General features: G+C 35.5%; 1 protein-coding gene across 8 annotated transcripts in view; it reads right to left on the bottom strand.

The window, feature by feature from the left end:
- Window positions 1-18588, bottom strand: part of ATP8A1 (ATPase phospholipid transporting 8A1) — a 240599-nt gene that overhangs the window by 49992 nt on the left and 172019 nt on the right. For all 8 annotated transcript variants that reach the window (XM_049709560.1, XM_049709553.1, XM_049709554.1 and 5 more), the window contains 4 exons: window positions 8350-8533; window positions 8148-8258; window positions 1617-1691; window positions 1390-1512 (listed from right to left, as the gene is read on the bottom strand). In XM_049709560.1, the coding sequence (XP_049565517.1) occupies window positions 1390-1512; window positions 1617-1691; window positions 8148-8258; window positions 8350-8533 (493 nt within the window). The remainder of the gene's footprint in view (window positions 1-1389; window positions 1513-1616; window positions 1692-8147; window positions 8259-8349; window positions 8534-18588) is intronic.

Raw genomic sequence — 18588 nt, 5'->3', positions numbered from 1 at the left:
CGTAAGTAATGAAAAACATTACAGCAATGCAGTGGAATTTAATACAAACTGGACATGAAAATTAAATTTTAAAGAATCAAAAAATAAAACATTTAAAAATAAGAGCATAGACCTTGCATATTATAAATAGTAAGGGTTTTAAAAGACCACTAAAAATACTTTTTAGAACCAATGGTGTAAGTCAAAGAATGCTTTAGTTTTTTTCTTTTTTTTAATTTAACCAAATTCAGTTGTTTAAAACCATGCCCTCAAATTGTATGCATCTGCACACCTGGACACACTGTGCACAGTGCATTCTTGAAGACCTCATCTCAGAAGACGAATAACATCCTGGTGGTAAACTTAACATCATCATTTACTGTATGAGGTTAGAGGCACTGACACACCTGTTTCACTCTATTCCCTTGATATACTGAGAACAAATGTCATTTGAGAATTTTATGAAATAATAAATATTTTAAATATCCTACATTAATTTCCTAAATTCAAAATACTGAATTTAGGTTACATGTAATTATTAGTAACATAACATGCATAACATAATAAACATGCACTATACTGACTGGGAAAAAATTCTGTGAAGGTGTATTTGATACTTTTATTATCGTTTCAAAACGGCATCCACCTTGACTGTTATAAAATTAAAAAAAATTTTTTCCTCCCTCACACTGGATAGAAACACGAATTACTAACATACTACTGGAAACATTTTAGAATAAATAATTGCAGGAAAGTAAACTCTTCAGGAAATTAGATACTTTTGTTGCTGAGATGAAGAAATACCATGGATCACAAAGATGACAGGAGCCCATGGCTTGTTATGTAGGACATAAACCCGGAATATGATATTAGATAAAGTGTTGGTTATTTAATCTTGTATTAAATTTTATGTCTTGGAAATACTGAGTATTATGGCTGAGTTATCTACCAGAGACTATATTTTCAATGCCCAATACAAAGAACCTAATATTCCAATAAGGACAAGGTTATTCCACAAAACAGAAAATTAGAAAAGAATGATATATTACCTCTCACCACTTTATATGTGTAAGGACAGTCCTTGTCAGTCCTGCAGTACTGACCCCTGTGAGGAGTGACCATTGCCCCAGAACACTGCAAAGACAGAAAGTCAGAGGGCCAAAGGGGCACCTCTTCTGCCTGCTAGACCCAGTTTACTGCTGCCTGGCAAACCCCAGTGAATTGTGGCTACAGTTTAAATTTATAGCAAAACAAAACAAAACAAAACAACTTCTCAGTCCATATCAGAACCCTAAGCAAATCTGACCTGCCATGGTCAGGACCCTGGAGTTGTTTCCTTGGCTTTAGAAGATCCAATGCCCCAAGCAATTGGAGCAGTAAAGCAAGTCCCACCAGGGCACTGGTTCCTACCTTGGTGTTGAAGTCCAGGGCATTCTGAGATGTTTTGTACAATTCAGGATACTTCAACATATTCTCTTTTCTGCATGATCTCTCAAATATTCCCAGAGTTAAGGGCGGCATTGCTGTAAACATCTAAAGTGCACAAACTCGTCATTATACCAGGCAGCCAAACTCAGGGTGAACGTCTATCTCAAAGTATTCAATAGAACAGGAATAATAAAAAGTCCTAAACTTACCACGTTATAAAGACCTATGCACCATCTCTCAAAGAGGATCTGTCCAGAAAAGCCATTAACAAAGGCAAACCAGATCTAGGAAGAAAACAATCCCAAACCCCCCAAATTAGAACACAAAAACCGTAAATTCGTTGCTTAGAATCTGCTGTATACTCAACCACTGCATAAAAGCCTCACTGACATAGTATTTTCACGACTCTCTTGAAAATGGCATTTTTTTGGTTTGCTTTTTAATTCGAAGGGATTCTTTCGTAAGGTCTTTGCTATTTAAGTCAGAACTGGTTCCACTTGTTGAATCAAAAAAGAACTATATCAATGGGCAGTCACAGACTATAAAAAAAATTAGATATAACCTTGTTTCCTAAAAGGCACTTTCGAGAATATATTTTATGCAATTAAAATTTTAGAGCTTTAATTCCCTTTTAAAATATCTACCTTCTGATAGCTATTTGAAGATTATTGTTGTTTTCATTATAATTAAAAATTTGTTTATTTAGAAAATAAAATAGTTTCCTATAATAATATCATCACCATTTATTTTCTTCCACTTTGGTTGTATTCATGTAGTAGCTCATTTATATATATTCATAGATTTATCTTACTGGGAAGCTGTATGTAGTGTCATGTCCTGCTCCTCTCCTTAACATTATATAATACACATTTTCTTAAGTTGTTACATGTCCTTTTTTTTTATTTTAAAATTTTTTTTAACGTCTTTATTGGAGTATAATTGCTTTACAATGGTGTGTTAGTTTCTGCTTTATAACAAAGTGAATCAGTTATACATATACGTATGTTCCCATATCTCTTCCCTCTTGCGTCTCCCTCCCTCCCACCCTTACATGTCCTTTAAAATGATGTTAATGGACATATATCCCCTACAGTGTGGCTATAACTATTTCTGGATATTTAGCTTGCTTCCGGTTTTTGCTATTATACATAATTCTGAACTGAATATTCTTGTACAGAAATCCTAAACATCTCTATTTCTTAGGATGAATTATTTTTTTAATAAAAATAGCTTTACTGAGGCATAATTGACATACAAAAATGACACACATTTAATGTATACAATTTGGTGAGTTTGGACATATGCATGCATGCATGAAACCATCACCTAATCAAGGTAACAGACATATCTATTACCTCTAAAATTTCCTCATGTCCTTTTTTCTTTTTCCTTTTAGGATGAATTCTTAGAAGTAGAATTAATGGGTCAAAGAACATAACTTTTTCTTTTTTATGGTTCTTGATAATTATAGCCATCAGAATGCAAAATTTGAATTTATACATTAAAATATATTTTTTAATATAATAAATGTGCTTCTTTATATAAAAATATTTTGTAGCTTAAATTTATGCTTTGATTAAAAACAAATCTTTAACAGAGCAACACGTTCTTATACATTTTGCAGTTCTCTTAAAAACTGAAAGCTTAACTTTGGCTACAAAATTAAGGGGCAATATAGGGAAACTTTCTCCAGCATGTTTAAGACAAATGGAAAATTAAAGTGACTATCCGTAAATCAATAATCCCTGAATTATTTTTTTTAAAAGCAGACATAAAATGTAATTAAAAATCACATTAATCTGGAAGAGTAAAATGTCTGGTCCAACAATGAGATTATATAAACACAAACACAAAGCCAAAACATAACAACCACCACCGAAAACCAGTTAGGGGACAGCAGTCTGGACATGCCGGTCAAGTGAATTTTTGAATTGGAGTTGCAGGGACTTTGCTACACTTCACCTTTCATTTAACCTCATTATGGAAGCATGAATTGCTACAACTTCACCATTTATCAATATGTACCCAGGCTGGCCTCCCTATGAACAGTTTCTGTACCCACATTGATCTTTTTCCTTTTTATAGCGGAAAGGAATGACTGAGCGTATATAAAAGCCAATGTGGGCTTCATGAGATGGAAAAGAGAACAAAGTGGCAATAGCACATGAAAAATAAGTCCAAATTGTGTTAGGCTTGTAACACACATTAACAACAAAAAGAACAAAAGCACAGAAATCAGAGGTAAATCTGAAATTCTTACTTGCTTTGCTACATATATTTACAGAAAACATTTGAACATGTGCCCTCTGCTAGGAGCCAGATCATTCACTGCTACATGCAAACTTTAAAAGAACCTAGCATCCTCACATAAGTTAAATTTATTCCTTGGGGTGCTGCTGAGTTTTAAACTTTTTTTTTTTTTTTTTAAAGCATTAAGTAGACACCAATGGACAAGACAGACTTCAACGCTATCTATTGTGTTTTCACACTTGGCCTTTTTGAGATGTGGATTATGTAAATACATATTTGTGATGCTCTGGGTGATGGTAATGTTCTCCCTGAAGGCGACTGTGATCTATTGTGGCATTCAGATTTCTTAGGGTATGATGGTAATATAAAGAATTTTTAAACACAAACTTTCAGTTATGGCCTTAGTAGTCTAAGAAGATACAGTCTAATCTTCATTGGTCTGAAGAAAGCCAAAGCTGCATGCATACCAAATTCCTCTAATGGGCATGATTTGGCTCAAAGCTTATAGTTATAAATGCATTGGTAATCATCAATACTGCATAATAGGAGAAATTTATGTTAATAAATGTGTGTGTTAATAAACATTTGTAAATGTGAATGGTCTCCTGGCCTCTTTGTACGTAACTTTTGGTGTTGATTAAAACACCACTATGAGCTTGAAATTCAGGAATCTCCCTCAAATCAATGGATATTTACATAACATTTCCAGTTCAAAATAACTTGCAAATAAACCAGCATGCTCGCAGTCCAAGTTTATTTTAAAATGCACCACTTGAAGGTTTTATGAGAGAAATGCACACATTGTTAAGTGGAAAGCTATCAACACGTTTTTACCATTTCATTTTTCCTACTGAAAGGTATGTGAACATGTTTCTAGAAATACTCTTCCTGCACTTTAGAAAGTTAATATTCTAATTTCCTTTTTTGAAAAAGGAGAAATGACTAGATAGGAATTGATCCTTCCGATATAGTACACATCTTCATACAAATATTTTGGCATTGAAGTTTACATATCTTAAAGGAAAAGAGGTTTTTTTTAACAGTGAAGAAGTCTACCAGAAGGCTGATTTCAAGTTAGTCTGAGATTTGTAGTTAAAAGATATATTAGAAATGCATCCCATACTTAATAAAACAACACCTAAATTACTATAAACACATAAAAGTCCCTCCTTTGACTCAACAAAATCATGGATGCAGAAAGAAAACATCAGCCCCTCTGGGGAGGTATCTAAATTATTTAAAGTCACAGGAAATCCCTATCCCAGCACAACTTGCTGGGAAAGTATCACCTCATTGACTTTAATCAAAGCTTCTGGAAATTAGAAACGCTACACTGCTTTGGGATCTTCCTGGAAAACCTGGATGTGACTGATTATTTGAAAGAAAAGGTCTTATTTTGCTAGGAAAGAGTCAGATGTTTCAGAGAAATTGAAAAAAAAATCTCTTTAGAAAATGTCAGTAATTTCAATGAACACCTAGGGTTGCTGCTGGGCAGCCACCATAAGCAAGTGCTTTATACTGCCACCTGCCAAATCCGTATTTATTTGTTTGACTGTAATTTATGGCAATGGAGTAGCTAGATAGTGACATTCCCGGCAGTATGGCAATGGCAAAAGCAGTTTTTGCAGATAATCTATAAAACCCATAGCATTCCATACCATTCCTTTATTAGCAAGGAAACTTCAGACCTTCCTGTCTTGGTATTATTTTCTAACTTCCATGTCCTAGTAGAGGCGTGGCAGTTAAAACTTCACAGACATTTCCCCGATTCCCCGATGGAGCATTTCTGCATATTAAACAGCAGCTTACAAATAGTCAGTGAGTATTCTGCTCCCACGCCTGAACAGCACAAAAAACTGAAAGGGGAGATTCGAGACTGGCAGTTGTCCTCACTAGAGACATTCAATGATGTGTTTTCTGTCTATTCATTCACAGTATTGACGTGAGCCATTAACATCTGCAGAACTTGTTTTAGCTGGCAAAAGTTGGGTATCTGGGAATTGATTTAAGAGGTCAATTCATTTCCAAGATAGTTGAATTATATTCAAAATACATTTCCATAAACTGTTAAAAGAAAAATAACTTAAGAATGAGATTTCCAGTAAAGTTTAGGACTTGCTTCCCTTTCAACATGTATAGAATCTGATCAGTGTTAAATATCTCTCAAAGAGGCTTTAAATTCAAAGCCTAGTAAAATTTAGGGCCAATCAACCACAAATCACATAACTCTGGATTTGAAACAGAGCATGCAGATTTAGTTTTTCATTTGAGTTTAATATATTTTATTTCTCCCATTAGACATAATTTTGACCACTTCATTGTTGATTGTCAAATAGATTTAAGAAGTGGCAAGTTGAGTACTCTTATTTCTTTTCACAAAATTAATATTTTGTAAGCAGATTTGTTGCTGCCAGTGGCTTTAAACTCCTCGTACCTTCAAGAGTATATGTAAATAAACTATTAATGGATATTCTTTTGAAGGTCAATGTTTTGGGATGAGAAGAAAATATAACTAGAAAAGTTAGGACTGGGAATTACAAATAATTATATTAGAAAATAATCACAAATTTATATAAACAAAAAGAATATTTTGTATGCTCTCATAAGCTATTTTGGAAGTGCAGTTTGCTTCAAAACACAGACTATTCCAGACCAAATTCAGCAGTAATGAACAATAAGTAAATTCACAGATGATCTTATTTATGTTTCCAAGTATTTAAAGTGTCTATTTTATCTAATGGGTTGCAACCTAATTATAGATTTTTAGTGACCAATAAATAAAACTGCCTGTACACTTCAAAACTAAGTTTTATTTTTATTAGTCTGACTCATAATAAGAACTATGCTCAATCAACATTTTGCTAAGGAGATAAACATTCAGACAGAGGCATAAAGAACAGCTGAAGCAAATATACAGCAGTTCCCAACTAATGTATCAATAAGGGAAATGTGGAGTCTACTGATTGTTTTGTTTATGGTGTTACTTCTGTGGTGTGAAGTATGGGATATTATTTCCACATGGCATATGGTTAGGTTGTGTCTCTTCTGATAGATGTGTAGAAACAGTCAACAGAGTAGAGGGCAAGGTGGCATAAACAAACATCTGTAAGGGACCCCAGGGCAGATTTATGAGGGTGTAGGCAGTGCCTCTGACAGGACTGGAAGATGGAGGGTTTTCTTAACAAGCTATGGAGAGCTCATTGTCATGCTTTGTGAAGCTGCAAGAGGAGAAAGAAACTGGTAACACCTAGAGTTTAAGTATTACAAATATAGCTTCTGATGATAAAATGGTCATATGTTAAAAAAAAAAAAAGATAAATAACTTATTTATCACATCCTGAGTGTTCAGTTTACTTATTCATCTGCTGGTGCTGTGCTATCCAGGGGGGTAGCCACTGGCCATGCGGCTCCTGAACACTGGAAATGTGATTAGTCCAAACTGAGATATACTGCATGTGTAAAATACACAACAGATTGTGAACACTTAGTATGAAGAAAAGAATGTGAAATATTGCATTAATAATTTTTATAGTGATTCCATGTTGAAATAATACTATGGAGTATATCGAGTTAAATGAAATATAATTTAAAATTAATTTGGGCTTTAATTTTTACTTGTGGTTAATGTGGTTCCCAGAACATGTAAAATTACACATGTGGCTTGTTCTACATTTCTATTGGCAAGCTTCTGGAGGATAGGGACCTTGCTTGACTTACTTTGTACTTGGTGAACTAAGCCTGGTGCCTGGCATCCAGTAGGTACTGCAAACATGTTCGCAGAACAAAATGCATCCTTTTAAAAGTGATATTCCTGACCCAGGTTAACTTTTCATGTTAAAAAATGATGTTATGTGTGTACATGAAGAGGAATACAGAAATTCCTTTGACACAGGAACTGAATTATTCTGATAATTTTTAGACAAATTCCTCATTATCTAGACTCTTGTTACCTACCAAACTCAGAAACCAAAACAGACCCGAACAGCAAGAATACTTGTATATAATTATGTAAGTCTGAGACATAATAAGAACTACAAGATGACCAATATTAGCAAAACTACCTGTGTATTTTTCCTGATTAGACCCCTTAGTAGAACTGATAGCCTCAGTTTTATGTCCACTATTCCCTTCCTTTTCTTTTTAAACACAGTTTTGCTTGTGTACATCCCTAAACAGTGTACTGTCTTCTCTCGTATGTTTTTGAACTTTTTAAAAAAAAAAATGCTACATAGTTTGTAGTCTTTTAAAAGCCGAACACATTACTTCATTAGCAATTATAATTCATCATTTCTTACCAAAGCAGTATGTTTTTAGCCACAATTTCAACATTATTTTCCATGGCTGACGAACTTTTTGTTTTAACATATTTAGAAGTTATAAAAAGTGGGCAAATGAAGGATTAATTAAAATGATAAGGAAATGTCTTCACACAAAAAAGTTTCAAATATATACGCAAATGACAAGGATTTTTAAACTGAACTTGGGATTACCTCAATAATATAGAGGACTATATTCTTGTAGAAGCAGTACAAAATGCACTTGGAGACTCTGTTATAGTTCCAGGCACCATGAACCATCAACAAATTCTTCAAATATTTGAACTAAAATAAGAATGGAAACAAAATTAGTATTTTCCTCTTCAGTGTCATTTGACAGAGACAAACAGTGTGTTTTACAGAAATGATGCTTTACTTGAGCTATGGAGTAGTCAGAAGAATTAGCTGCCTGAAGGCCTTCATTGCCACTTATTCCAACTCCAACATGTGCCGTCTGTATCATGCTGACGTCATTTGCTCCATCACCAATGGCAAGTGTTATGACTTTAACTTGTTTCTTAACCATCTCAACAACTTCAGATTTTTGAAGAGGAGAAACCCTTAAATTAGAACAAATTATTAATCAATTTTGTTTTTTGAAAAAAGGGATTTTAAGGTGTCATTGTCTTGAAGCATAAAAGCAGCAGAAGAGACAAATGAATAGGTCTCTAAAAAATCATCACGGGGGCCTCCCTGGTGGCGCAGTGGTGGAAAGTCCGCCTGCCGATGCAGGGGACACAGGTTCGTGCCCCAGTCCGGGAGGATCCCACATGCCGCGGAGCGGCTGGGCCCGTGAGCCATGGCCGCTGGGCCTGCGCGTCCGGAGCCTGTGCTCCTCAACGGGAGAGGCCACAACAGTGAGAGGCCCGCGTACCGCAAAAAAAAAAAAAAAAAAAAATCATCACGGAAAAGTCTTAGGTTTACAAATGTTTAGTTCTCTGTTAGCCTGGTTTGCCACTTTAAAGGAAAAATAAAGGCTTGGAAGCAAAACTCTAGGTGACAGATAGACGCTACAATGCCTTGTTAAGTACTAGTTTACCAGAATGTGTGAATAAATTTGTTTTAAAAAATGACATTTGAGTTCAGAAATTCCATTACTTCCTAACAAATAATATCAGAACTTCTAATTCTTCACTTTTGAATGAAAAAGAAAGCCAGAAAGGCTGTTGAATGGTAGTCCAAACACTAACTGTTCTCCTATACCTTGAAAATAAAAGTTTTGCGCCTCCATAAGCTGGTCTTAGATGATATACTATACATTTAAAACAACTTAAATTAACAGTAGGGAATTAGCTAACTTCTCAACTTGTTCTCAGCCACCCTGGTGAATCAACCAAAGTAAATACCAAGCGCTTGATTACACAGCTCACGTGCCTCAATTTTCTTCCGAAGCTACTAACCATGGCCAAGTAGAATCAAGTAACCTTTTATACAAAGGTGGACCAGGAACAGAGAACACCAGCATCCATACCAAAATCCTATTTGGTATTAACTGTGGAGCAACTTATCACAGACTTTTAAACGCAATTTGAGAAATAGTCACCGTGACACCCACAGAAGAGTTCAATGACAGAATATGCATTGGCCTGATTAACTTAATCTAGTATCCATGCTACCTTGGCGATTAGAGAGAAAGAAAGAAAAACTGAACAGTGATCTGGCTCAGTAAACTATTAAGATAGTAATGAACTACTGAGAAACAACTAATACACACCATGTTAGTGGACAAGAGCAATAACCCAGAGCTAAATTCTTTATCAAGGTTAAGTACAGTAAGTATCCGCTGGAACATCTGGTAAATCATTTATTATTCAACTTAGAAATGAAGATCATGACTCTGGAAGACTCAATCCATCTTTGCACATTTCCCTGATTATCTCCTTAGGGAAAATTCCTAGCAGTGGATGTTCTGCACAAATATGTGCCTTCAGGAGGTCCAGCTGCCCTTCTCAAAGCCTTCAGCCAAGAACAGATCTGGTCTGAGTTTGAGAATCATTGTGTTAGACTGTGAGTTGCTTGCAGGCTGAACCAGGCTCCTCATCTTTGTATTCTTAGCGCTGATCCAGAGTAGGTACTCAATAAATGGCTGCTATATGAAAGAATCATTTTTAATTCTTCCCTTGGAAGAACAGCAACAGCACAAAATGACAACAGCACAAAATGACACAACTGTGAATACAGCAAAAGAATGGATGAGTATCAGGCCATTAATGGGCTTTTTCACTGTCAGCCCTCATTTTTCTTCAAAGCAATTTTCATTTCATTTTCACATTTTATTTAATTTTTCTTAACAGGCTAATATAAATTGGTTAGCCCACTGGCTCTAGGCCAATGTTTTAAACATGCACTATAGCTGACATTTAGTAAATGTCAAAAAAGAATTCTCACCAAGAAATGATCTAAAAAGCAAATGGGAAATGGGCATGAAAAGAGAGAAGCATTTGAAAACATTTATCCAATTCCCTTTACAACTTAACAGGCTCACAATGTAAGTACACTGTGAAGTCAAACCGTGGGATCATGGGAAACACTGGTATTTATTTTGGTTTTTTTTCATAAGCTGAATGTGTAATAAAGGATAAAATCTCTGCACGGTGAGCTAATATTAATGATTTAAAGAAGCATCAGAAAAAAGCTGGATTAAATTTTGTTTTCTTTTTTCATGGCTATTACAACCAACTACTGCTTTCTCTGCTTGACACTGCAATTTTCAATGCCCCCAAATTAAAACTGGCTGAGGATTTTTACCAACTCTATGGATGTGGCTAACTCAGGTGTTAAAAGCAGAGCATGAATTCTCTAGGCGAGAACAATGCTTGCTTTTTTTTTTTTTAAAAAGACGATGATGTAGTGAGAAACTTCCAAAAATTACATTGCAACTGCCACAAGCAAGGGTATCTGCTTCCATTATCAAGATACAAGTAGACAACTGGGTTGGAAGAAGATTCAAGAAACAGTAGAAGCCTTGGTATCTGATGGGTTTGAAATAGTAGTTGGTTGCTAAACAAAGATGTCAGATTTAAGTGAGAATTCATAAAATATACGTACTTAAAACATTTAACTCAAAATATAAATGTATAAGCTTGTGATGTAGGGCAAAGAACTATATGTTGCAAAGGGGTTTGTGTTTGAAATTCTGCATATTTTTCTTACAGAAACCTCACTCACGAGGCACAATCCATGGTTTGTTTCAGTTAGTGGAAACTACAATATAATGATGCCCTCCACCCAGTTTACTGTTATCTTATCCCTAGATTCAACAGCAATTTTTTTCAGCAACTCAAGAAGTCTTTCTATAGCATTATATCTGGTTCTCCTAGCAACAATTTTGGTTAGATTATTTTTTGGTGGCTTATGAAACATTCAATTCAGTGATGACTACTTTAAGAAGTACAACAGGAATAAACAGATTAAGGAACAAACACCCCCAGATTCCCAGTAAGCACCAAGTCGACTCATTGAAGCAAAAGTGCAGGCATGCAGTAAAGAATGTCCTTCCAGCCCAGTTTACTTTCTTGACTTTTGTAAACTTGCTTCTATATTTGTACAATTTCCAGAATAGTCTAGAACAACCTTACCACACAAGTTAATTCTTTCAAATGCCTATCAAGAACCACACATCCATGGTTGAGAGTATCTAAAACCTAAATTTTTACAAATATCAATAGTGATCCAACGCATAACTCAGGGACATCATAACAGTGCTCTGTTTTCTACCCTAGATTATTATTTTTTTTTAACCACCCATGGGTCTGCATCAGGACTTAAATTATTCACGGTTCTCTTCTCTTCCACTGTTGCTCTTTCTTCTTTGGAAGAAGTCAGAGCCTCTGCGGAAAAGGACTAAACATCCAGCATTTGCTATAAAGTCGTTTTCTTCCCTGTGGCTCCACAAACAGAGGGTGGTCCTTTGTGATACAACCTAGCAGCACACTGAGTGCAATATGCTTTTCAGATATTATCTTGGCTGCAGTTTCTGCACGTGTTATTCATTATTTTTCTTATTTGCTATGTAGTAACTCTCACTGCCCTGTGAACATTAGGTTGGAGTACTGGAAATTTTTACCATTTAAGCTGGAAAGTATATAGGGTGGCCCATCTTATATGAGCCTCATTTTGCACCCTTTTAATGGGATTAGCTAAATGAATCACCTTTTTGAATGGAATATGGATAAGGATTATATGTGTGTGTATATACACAGTCACACAATAAAGAATATTTTAAGGGACTTTTTATAGGTAGCTAAAAGAAGTACAATGATTTATCTTACTGTATTGTGTTTTTAGGTTAATAACCTAGAAAAATCTCACACATATATTAAAAATTAGGCTGATAATATGTTAACTTAAAAACATATTGCAAACTTAAAAGTTACTATAAAGTTGCTTTTGGAAAGTAAATCTAGAAAAAAAATTAAGAACATAGAAGAACACAGTATTTCTTAATTATCCTGAAGTGCTTTGTATAATGACCCTGTATTTACAGAGCCCCTGTATTTACGAAGCTTGAGGACTGCTCCTGCTAACTCTCTAGAGGTCAGGATCATTAGTGGGGCATCTGCTTTACTTTCCTTTGCAACAAACTTCCCAAGTTTTCTCTTTGTGAATATCAGTCTATTCCCCATTGAGTCATATTCTGCTGACTAATAAAGAAATTACAAAAAGAGAGAAAAACCTAAGAGAAAAATTTATGAGATCTTACTTAACTCTTTGAACTAAAATTTGTAGGCTCATTTATAAAGTTTTGAATTGAGGGGAGTTAAATATGGCAAAAAAATCTGTGTTACATGCACCAAAATTTATGCAAATATTGTAACACTTCCAGAAACTCACCATCAATTTACTACTGGAATGAAAACAGCCACTTAAATAGCAAATCCTAAAAATGATTCTTAGCATAGGGTACATAATGAAACATTCACCCACTTCTAGGTAAGAGAGTTGTGTTATTCAAATGACTGATGAGTGAGTGCTTTCCTAGTCTCCAAAAGCAACATCTGTTGACACACTGTGAAGTCAGAGGCATCAAGGGGAATTTATAATACAGGGAAATTGAGTCTACAGAAACAAAATACAGATAGCCTTGCCACAGGGCAAAAAAAAGAAAGTATCTTTAAAAAAGATTTCCTTTTGCAATGCATTTTAGATGCAAAACTTCTCTTTTGTGGAATTTATGTTGTTATAGGTAAACTTCCGTTTCAATGGTATAGATAATATTTTAAATAATGACTGATCACATTGACAGTGTATGTTGGAATATGCATGTGTGTGTGTGTGCACAGGCATCCTGAACTATTAATTGGCAAACAGACCTTTAGTGCGTTTAAGGCACTAAAAAGAAAACTCCTAGAAGAAATCTTTATTATAGTATTCACACCATAGAAGAGTTTGCCACAGTGGTACTGTTCATTAAAAAAAAAAAAAAATCAATCTACCCATCTATCCATCCATCTAATTATCTGGGACCTAGCACTGTACTCAACACATAGCAGACTACTCTAAGCAATAAGAACTAAAAAAGAATATAGTAGCAGTGCCTTAAAAATATTAATTTGGACTGTTCAAAAGATATATACATACCTCAATTAAAAATACTTTATTGCTAAAAAATGCTAACCATCATTTGACAACACAGGGTTGTCACAAACCTTCAATTTGAGAAAGCCTGAAGAATCCAATAATCCTTTACATAGTTCCTCTATACTGTAGGTACACAGCAGACTGCCTTCTAACAGTGAACTGTCAAACATGAATAAGAGTTGTAATCTTAGCATCATGGATAATTAGATGAATTTCTCTTTCTTGCAAAATTTCCATTTATTCAATTCCTTTACTATGTGATGAAATTTCTATAGAAGAATATAAGGAGAAGAAAGGAAAAGAGAGTAGAAGATCTCAGAACCCTCCTTCTGCCCCTAAGAGTTATTACTTAAGGACTTTTATTGAGCTACTGTCTCAGAAGTTAAATATTAAGAGCCTATATAACAGGAGTTTCTCTATGGACTCTCGCTTTAAGAAGACAGGAGTGGTAGAGAGAGACAGAAGTTTCTCCAACATGGGACAAGGCCCAGCCACCTCTTTTTGTCTAGGGAGCCTCACTTGATAGGACTGGTGGGCTTCCAACTAGGAAGCACATCCACTCAAGAAGGCTGAGTGCTTCTCCCTTTAAGCTCTGCCCTATGGTGACATGGCTCTCAGAGTGGTAAGACCTATGGCCACCATCTCTTCCCATTCACCATATCTGTTCGGGGACCATATAGGCACTGATTTTCTTCCCCTTTCCCATGACTCTGGGTAGGTAACGAAAGGCTGGAGCTTCTTTAGGCTTAAATAAAATCAACTTGCCCTTCTTTCCTTCCATCTTCCATCCCCCACTTGCCTTTTTTTTGAATTCTCTCCTACGTGGATAGGTTTCTCCAAGGAACCTTCTCTCAGAAATACCTAGTAGAAGATGGAAAAAGTGGCAGCACAGACTATTGACAGAAATTGGAATAAAACCCTGAAGATGTCATGAGTTGAAAAAGGAGTTCACTAGACTTCAGGGTCACAATTATCAGTTAACACAAAATCTGTGATAAACCTTTGGGGAAATAGGAAATGATGGATGACTATTAGAAGGTAAATGGCATAGAGAGAAAGAGTGGTGTGCCAGAGCCCATAGAGGAACAATCAGGTGGGAGAAGCTTTCCAGCTGTACTTTTTGCTCTCCATGGTACCCTGTGCAAGCCCAGGCTGACCAGTGTGAGGGGGTTGAGACCAGGCTGGATGGAGCTAAGGGGCTCCTCTCTCATTGCAACTGCGAACTTTGGCTTAGGCCTGGAACTGTCGAAACTCAAAGTCCACAAAATAATGTGCTTGAAAAACAAAACACACCAATTCCAGGATTATCCTCAATGTTCTAAAGCTTAAAACCTCAGGAAAATTCTCACCTCATGCCTTGGAAGAGGAAAGTCAGAGCTTTCTGGTACACCTCAGGGCATGAAGCCAGGCAAGGACAGGTGCCAATAATATGGGTGTGCTGGGAACCCTTGAATGTTACCTCACTCAGGCAATTCCATCACAATGTGGCTGCCTCTAGCAAGAGCAGTGCTTGGGTAAAGGAACTGGGGGAAAACAGGGATTCACTAAGCTCAGACTGAACCCTGTCTCCAAATTTGCCTCAAGTTAGGACCCACCTTTCCCCTTTCCCCTAAAAGGAACATTACTGCCCACTAGAGCAAATGGGGAAAAATAGTCTCACAGGGAATATTTATAAGACAGAAGATCATGAGCACAAAAGAAATACAGTAACGTATAAGAAAGAAGAACCTGTAAAACCAGATATAACAAGAATTTAAAACAAGTATGGGAAAAAAAACCCTGGAAAGATATGGAAAGATACTGGAAACATGAAACCGGAACAAGCAGTTATAATGAAGAACCAATCAAAAATAAGTTATATAAAAAAATAACTACTAAAATAAAGAAGCCAATAGTAAACTGAGTAGTAAAAATGATAGAACCTGATAGTGCAAACAAAAAATTTTCCCAAAAGAAATCAGGAGATTAAAGGACAGATTATGAGAAAAATGAAATGAAGGAATAAAGTTGACTACACATATATATATAATGGGAGTCCAAGAAGAGAATAAAAAAGAATAAAATGAAAAAGAATAGTTAATAATTTTCCAGAATTAAAGAAATATATCCTTAGATTGAAAGGGCTGTATTAATACAGCACCAAAAAGAAATGTAAGAAAGAGGTATCTACCACTAGAAACATTATGGTTAAACTAAGATTAAGAAACATTTCTGAAAGCTTCTAGAAAGAAAAAGTAGATCACTTACAAAGAAAGTAACCTGACTGCTCCTGAATGCATGCACAAAATTACTTTAATACACTCAGTACCTGTCTCTTTATGGGGGAGGGGGAGGGAAGGGAAGACATACTAATACATATAGACAATAAGCACAAATATGGTTATCAAAAATTAGAAATAATCAGACACAGCATAGTTATAGATTGTAAAGCTTTCAAATCAGATGAAGAAAATCTGATTCAGACAATGGAAGGAGGGGGAGAAAAAAGAAACAAAAAGCATAATAAATGGAAAACACAAAATAAGATTGAAGACATGAGGCCAAACATGGCAATAATAATAAATATAAATGGGTTAAATTCATTGATTAAAAGACACAGATTCTCACATTACTAAAACAAAAAGATCCAGCAATATGGTGTCTAAAAGAGACACATGGGCTTCCCTGGTGGCGCAGTGGTTGAGAGTCTGCCTGCCAATGCAGGGGACACTGGCTCGTGCCCCGGTCCGGGAGGATCCCACATGCCGTGGAGCGGCTGGGCCCGTGAGCCATGGCCGCTGAGCCTGCGTGTCCAGAGCCTGTGCTCCGCAACGGGACAGACCACAACAGTGAGAGGCCCGTGTACAGCAAAAAAAAAAAAAAAAAAAAAGAAAAAAAAATTAAAAGAGACACACTTCATAATAACAGCTAATATAACACTTATTTGTTCACTATGTTCTGAGCACTTTACTTGTTTTAATTCGTTCAATTCTCAGAAGAGCCCTATATGAGCTAGATTACTAGTATTGCCATTTTATAAATGAGGACACTGAGGCACAGAAAAATTACATAACTTAAAGTAAAACAGCAAGTAAGTGGTGAAGACAGAATTCAACACTAAGCAGTGTGGATTTAGAGACAGGACAGCATTCTTAGAGGCTACGTTATCCAGAAGGATTGAACATAAGGGTTTAGTGGGAAAAAAAAAGACAAGGCCCATACGAAACAAAGGAAAGCCAGGTTAGCAATTTTAATACCAGACAAAATAGAATTTAGGTCACAGAAAAGGCCACAGTGGTCAAAGAGAAATCTTTATAGTATTCCTCTCATCAGAAATGTTCAATTAACTATATAAAAGAAAATCTGATAGCATTTCTAAGAGAAGCATAATTTAAATAATGCACTAAGTACATATATTAATCCATTTATTCCTCACAATTCCAGGAGGACAATTATTTTTATCTCTATTTCAAAGATGAAGAAAACTGAAGCTGGAGAAGTTAAGCAATGTGCTACTCAGCTAATAAGAGGTGGAGCCTGGACTTAGACTCTGGAAAGTCTGGCTCCGGAGCTTGAGTTCTGGATCATCTGGCATTACAAACAGAAGAAAAGGGTGGACTGTTTAGTAAGCAGTGTTGGGAGAATTTGCTCACTATGTAAAAACGAATAACACTGGATCCCTTCTCATTCACAACACAGATATAAAAAAATAAGCTTAAAGACCTATCCAAAAAACAAAAAGCCGTAAAGTTAACAGAAGGAAATGTTGGAGAATACCTTTGTGAGTGAGAAGTTCTTACTATCTCCAAAGCACAAACCATAAAGGGAAAAATTAATGGAATTTGACTATCTCAAGGTCAATGACTTCTGTTCAAGGAAGAATACCACAGGCATAATTAAGAAGGGAATCAGATGAGAAGATATCTGCCATGTCTATACTCAACAAAGAATTGATATCCAAAACACACAAAGAATTCTAGTACATAGGCAGAAAGAAATACAGGAAACACAAGAGAAAGCTCTGTATCCCTATCCTTTTTCAATGTGCTACTTTTCTTCATAGCAAGTGTTACCACTGACTTTATATGTCTGTCTGATATATAATAAATTGTTACTATCCACAGACACACAGCACTTATTGCCTTTTGAATATGCATATGTGTATTTATTTTATTGAATAATAGCTACAATGTGAAGGCAGGGAGTATTTTTTTCTATTGTTCACTGCTCTATTTATAGCACATATAAAGGTGCCTGGCACATAATGGGTTCTTGAAAAACACTGGAAGAAAGGAAGGAAGGAAGGAAGGAAGGAAGGAAGAAAGAAAGAAAGAAAGAAAGAAAGAAAGAAAGAAAGAAAGAAAGAAAGAAAGAAAGAAAGAAAGAAAGGACTTCAAAAGCAGAAATCCAGAGAGGTAAATTGTTAAATAAAGAACTACTCAATCTCCCTAGTAATCACAGAAACAAAAATCAAAACAAGGTGCTACTTTTCAAACATCAAACTGGCAAAGTTATAAAATAAGGAATAAGGTGTTCAGGGAAACAGCAACCTTCCTACATGGATATGGGAGTACACACTAGTGCAGCTGTTTTGGAGCAATGAGACAATTCTGGTTGAACTGAAATATATATATATATTTCCCACAGCCAAGCATTCCCATTCCTAAGTATATATCCTAGAAGAACACTTGTGTGGGTGCATACATTGGATATTCATTTCAGCACTTTCTGTGGTAGTAAAGATTTAGGGTCAACCCATGAGGCTATCACTATAAGAGATAAATAAAATGGTGTATATTCATTAGGAAAATAGTAAGCGGTGGTGAGAAGAAATGAACTTGTCCTACATATGAAAAGGTCTCAGAAACATGCAGAAAAATAAACAAGTCAAAAAATTTATGATGGAATGTCATTATAAATATGTGTTTATTCCTCAAATCGAATCACATATAACAATATTATATATTTTTCATAGCTACACAGATATACAAATAAAGTATTGCAAATGGATGGGAACATATTAAATACTTGAGACTGTTTGTCTAAAGAGGAGTGA

Source organism: Orcinus orca, chromosome 4 (assembly GCF_937001465.1).
Source record: "Orcinus orca chromosome 4, mOrcOrc1.1, whole genome shotgun sequence".
In the NCBI taxonomy this organism is placed as follows: domain Eukaryota; kingdom Metazoa; phylum Chordata; class Mammalia; order Artiodactyla; family Delphinidae; genus Orcinus; species Orcinus orca.
This window is presented reverse-complemented; position numbering and strand designations above follow the sequence as displayed.